Source organism: Pholis gunnellus (assembly GCF_910591455.1).
Source record: "Pholis gunnellus genome assembly, chromosome: 6".
Lineage (NCBI taxonomy): Eukaryota > Metazoa > Chordata > Actinopteri > Perciformes > Pholidae > Pholis > Pholis gunnellus.
The window spans coordinates 3227379-3232587 of NC_136532.1; the positions used below are offsets into that span (position 1 = coordinate 3227379).

The 5209-nt window shown below is 41.8% G+C and overlaps 1 protein-coding gene across 1 annotated transcript; it reads left to right on the forward strand.

Annotated features, from left to right (window-relative positions):
- LOC306697141 (leukocyte surface antigen CD53-like) lies at positions 1-4720 on the forward strand. Its single transcript, XM_079160899.1, has 8 exons — positions 1-116; positions 753-837; positions 1719-1907; positions 3331-3405; positions 3502-3609; positions 3722-3826; positions 3907-3990; positions 4179-4720. Exons 2-8 carry the CDS (start codon positions 775-777, stop codon positions 4248-4250), a joined length of 696 nt encoding a protein of 231 aa, XP_079017025.1. The 5' UTR covers positions 1-116; positions 753-774; the 3' UTR covers positions 4251-4720.
- Positions 4721-5209: the final 489 nt, after the last annotated feature.

The window sequence follows — 5209 nt, forward strand, 5'->3', positions numbered from 1 at the left end:
TGAGAAGGAGGTGCTGAAAGCCCCACAAAGAGCTGCACGGTCCACACACCATGAGAAGGGAAGTGTCAGCAACAGCAGTGTGAAAACAGAGACGAGCACATTATTCTCCTAAGCTGGTAAGACCTTTATTTCTGCTCTGTATTTGTGTCTTCTGAGTGTCAGGCTCAGATATTCTGTTAGAGCGTTTTCTGTGTTGACGTCGTATCTCTAGAGAATACTAGAAAAAAAGGAAATCCAATAAAGAATTAAAAGAACGTAATAATTACTTAAAATACCAACATGGTCAGTCATCTCAGTCGAAGTATGTAAAGGTTTAGTAGACCTAGAAATAGATCAAATGTGAGCAAAATGATGCTATTCCGGCATCCATCTTTATTAATCATTCTTACAAGAATCGGTTATAAATAGATTAACTATTTGAGTTTTCTGATATTTCAATATTTTAATATATACATTGTGGTGATAGTTATCATTTGTACCCAGAAGTATTCATTTCAACAGTAGACCTAACCCTAGTGATGTCATCAGCAACACCAACTATAATACACGTCCTGTTTAATGAAGGTGAAATGTATTTCTGTAACTCTGCATCTAAACTGGGAGGAAACAGGAAGTGAGATGGGGTCATGGCGCTTTGTCAGCCACACACACATACACACACAAAAGACTGAAATTAGTTCAGAACAGATTAATTTTGTCTTTCTCTGTTCATATTGGATGAAATATGTTAATCTGAATGTTTCTTGTTGCAGGTCTGATCAGAGGTGTTACAGAATGGCTCAAGGCTGCCTCAAGTGTTTAAAGTACACCATGTGTTTCGCCAACTTCCTTTGTTTTGTACGTATTGTCTTAATCATCCAGCATCACATTAGGTCACTATGGTACATGTTGTGGTGTAGCGCAGCTAATAACATGAAAAGTATTCTGATCCTTTGCTAGCTAGCTTTGGTATTTCTCAACCTGGACTCTATATGTTCCATGTGTTTGTGTCTAAGTGACTAATGTGGACGGCAAGTTTTGAAACTGGTTCAGTATTGAGGGCGAGCGCTGGAGACCAGGCTGTGTTGAAATGGCTCCGGTCCACTGACAGGCTCGGGTAGTGATTAGAAGTGTCTGACTACATTATGGAGAGAACCCTACGGAGGAATCACTTGATCCGGTCTCACTCTGGGAAGTCTCGCGTTGAAATCTTGCCTCACATCCACATTGTGGAAGTATTCAGACATTGAAAATATTTTAGAAAACATGAAGCTAAGCTTTCTGTGCTCCCAAACTCTGACAACCCCCGGCACTCCTCTCCAACTCTCACTCACGTTTCCACCGTCTTCTGGCAACAAGTCACATGACACAATAACAAAACGGAAAGCAAAAGGTTTCTCTCTCTGTCGGGTTCTTTCCATCGTGTTGTCAGACACAAACACTTTTAGTGGGCGTACATTGATGGGGAGGAGTTGCCCCGAGCGGTTTCATTACAGCCTGCTGCAGCGCTCCAAATACTTCAACTGGACCAATTTCAAAGAATGTCCCCATTAGTCACATAGAACAAAGCTGGCCTTTCAGTAAAAGTATCAACAGTAAAATGTAACTAAAGAATTGAAAGTAGAAGTACTCATTATGAAGAAAAGAACGCTCCTCTGTGTCACAGTATAATGACATAGGATATATCTGGATTATCGTTCTGAAGCATCCATGTGTCATCGTTCTAATAATCCCGTCAGATCTGTGGCGTGGCGGTGCTGAGCTTCGGCGTCTACATGATGGTCAACTTCAGGATGGCTGCTCTCACCCCGACCTTGGCCAGCTTCAACTCAGCCAACATGCTGCTGATCAGCGGCATCATCATCACCTGCGTGTCCTTCCTGGGCTTCCTGGGCGCTCTGAAGGAGAACCGCTGTCTCCTGCTGACGGTACGACACACACACACGGCACCCACGGGTGCTCACACTGGTCGTTGTTGTTGTTCTAGTCCATCTGCTCACTCCTCATGACCACTCTCTCTGTTTTAAGCAACGTTCTTTGTACGCTGTCACCCTAACGAGACCCTGGGGGTTGTTGGGCCCCCCAACGTGTCGCAAGATGATGACGCAGAACAAAACCTGCTGACTTTTCCAAAATGTCCACATAAATGAGTCGGTTATTCACACCGACTCTCATCAAGTATCTATCTTTGATCGTTTCACAGACATTCCTTAATACACAGGTAGTAGTGATGAGTCCGTTCACCACAAGCCTTAGTTCCATTCTCAGCTGTGGGCAGTGTGCTCTGTACATTTGCCAGTGTAAGTGAGACGATGTGTATTTTTTAATGCTGTAAACGCCACGACTTCAATTCCATTCATCTCATTCGTACAAGGAGACCCAAAAACCTGGACCAATGAAAGCAAAGCATAACTGCAGGGCTTGATAGCACTAGAAGAAAACGAGTTACTTTCAGCTATTTTGCAGGCTTGATTGTTCTCAGGCATCGGTTGTCGTCACAAATCATTTCTAGCAACGCTACGACAAGAGACGTGGTGGAAATCTTTGTGAAAGAAGTATAGACGATACTTCTGTTTGAGATCGACTTTACTCTTCTTTACATGCGTTCTATCCCCAGTATTACATCATTAATAAATGAAAGGATCCTTTAGAACGTGGTGTTTTATCTTCATAGTTTCGAACCTGTTTTTTATCAGTTAGAATCACGTTGTACTCTGGGAACATGGCAACATTGCACAGGTGTCTAACCCAGAAGACCAGACAGGTTGGAAACAAGCCAACACTTTATCCAGATGATCTAAACCACTGTATTTGAAGGTAAAAACCAAAAATGAGCCCACCCAAAATCCCATTAATAATCCCTCAGTGCACAGGAGGAAGCGACCTCGTTTGTGCCCTCGTACTATGTGGTCGCCCTTAAAGTTGATCCAGACATTCATGGTCCCCTGAGATGGAATCCGACCACTTTCAGGTTTTGAGGGAAATGTCTCGACAGCTGTAGCATGAATTGCCATAAAATGTGGTTCCAACAGATTCATGTTCCTCAGATGACGGATGCTGATGATCACTCACATTTCTAAACACGACCAAATCCCTGCAAAAGTAAAGCTCATCCCCACCGACCTCAGCTGTACGTCGGTGCATGTTGGGATGCTAACACCTTAAACTAAGACAGTGAACATTAATCACACCTGATGTTAACGTTATGATTTGACTGCCGACAATATATTTGAACAATCTTGTTGTGTTGAGGAATCTCCCCTTAATTCTGTGGCTGGTGTGTGGTGGTATTTGAATGTGTTTCAAAGATGAAACGTACAACCCGACTGACGTGGATGATTCTGTTGACAGTTTTTCCTGCTGCTGTTCTTCCTGATGCTGGTGGAGCTGACTGCAGCGTGCCTGCTGCTCATGTACGAGAGCGAGGTAGGGTCACGTCCATCAGTGCTCACACCATGTTGTACTAATGGAGGAAACACATATCAACTATGTATAATCTGAACATCTCTCCTCACTATTTAGATAGGTAGAATTGTGAAAGAGGATCTCAACAAGGGTTTGGAAAAGGCCAAAGGAAAGACTGCAAACGCCACGGATGTGATGAGTGAGTGGGACCTGATTCAGGTGCAGGTGAGTGGATCAGAGCACAGACACACTGAGCAGCTCACATGAAAGAATGAAATACAGAGAGCGAAGACATCTCAGTCGGTTATCGTAAAACCTCTTTAAAAATCTGTTTCAGTTTGATTGCTGTGGAGTCAATAATCGGACGGACTGGGGAGACAAAGTGCCCGATTCTTGCTGCCTGAGCAACTGTAACAGCCCACAGGCCCAGTACAGAGAAAAGGTAGACACACTGCAGACCGATGCCTCAGCGTTGCATTAGACTGTTGGTAACGGTTCTAACTGGAGGCTCTTTGTTTGCAGGGTTGTCTGATAACCTTGCAGAACTGGTTTGAGGAGAATTTCCTGACCACTGGGATTTCTGTCATTGTCCTCTGCATTATCGAGGTAAACTGATGCATATTTACCATCTCAAAATACTTCATACTTAGTACCAAACTGCAAGGAACACCGTCTTTGTTAACGTTCTCCGTACACAATCGGAGCACATTTTCAGCTTGTTGGAAGCTTGAAGTGAGCACAGTTAGAATTGAATGCAGCTTTCAAATTCGATGTTTCGTCTGGTTTGTCGACAGGTGTTGGGGATGTGTTTCGCCATGACGCTCTTCTGCCACATCAGTAGATCCGGACTAGGCTACAAGTTATAGACAGTATTCTCTCAAACATGTTCTTTATCTGCATATCTTAAAAGTTAATATTGTTGTACAGCTCTTGTCCTTTGATCAAATCATGTTTGAGGCTAGAAAAGCTTATTTAACATCATAAAAAATGACGAGGACAACATTGTGATTTTTAATAATCTTTGTTTTGCCATGATCCCAAAATATGTTTCTACAGAATAAACTTTTGAATTCTCAAGAAAATTTAAGTCGTTTCATGAAAACTGTCCTCCTGTAACTGATCGAGGAAGCGTGACGTGCTGCGTCACTCTGAGCCGGTTGAAATGGAAGCTGCTTGTTCTCTCCTTCTTTCTACATTATCCGTCTTTTTGAAGAGAATAATGAAAAGTAGCCGTTTCTGTAACATTAAATACATGATATAACTTTCTTACACATCTTTTCAAACTTGATAACTTTTGGAAATCCTATAATGTACCAATAAAGCCTTATTAAATACAGCGCTGTGTCCTCCATTTTGACTTCACTTCATGTTGTCTGATGATCAGCATTTCCTGTTTCTAGCTCCTCCGAGCTGTTCACTGATCTGTGGTGGAGCCATATTTGTTCACCGCTTCCTCTTTTGACTCTGTTCAACCGTCGGTTCCTCAAAATACATCAGACACTCGTTTCTCACAATCTCATGTTTGAGGCAGAGGACAAACCCCTCAATGTAAATGTTTAAAGACTTCCAATGTTTAAAGGAGCGTTGGAATTTTTCGTCTTTTATTTTAAGGAAACATGCGCTTCAAATGATGTCACAGAAAGTTGAAAACAAGCAGGTAACAGATGAATGTATTTATTTAGAGAATAAATCCTGCATCAATATTTTAAGACAAAAATACTAAGATTTCCTTTACACTTTAAAATTATTTTGTTCTTTTTAAAACCATCACACAAAAAATAGACAAGTACAATTTATGTAATTAAAAAAAAAAAATGTAACTGTA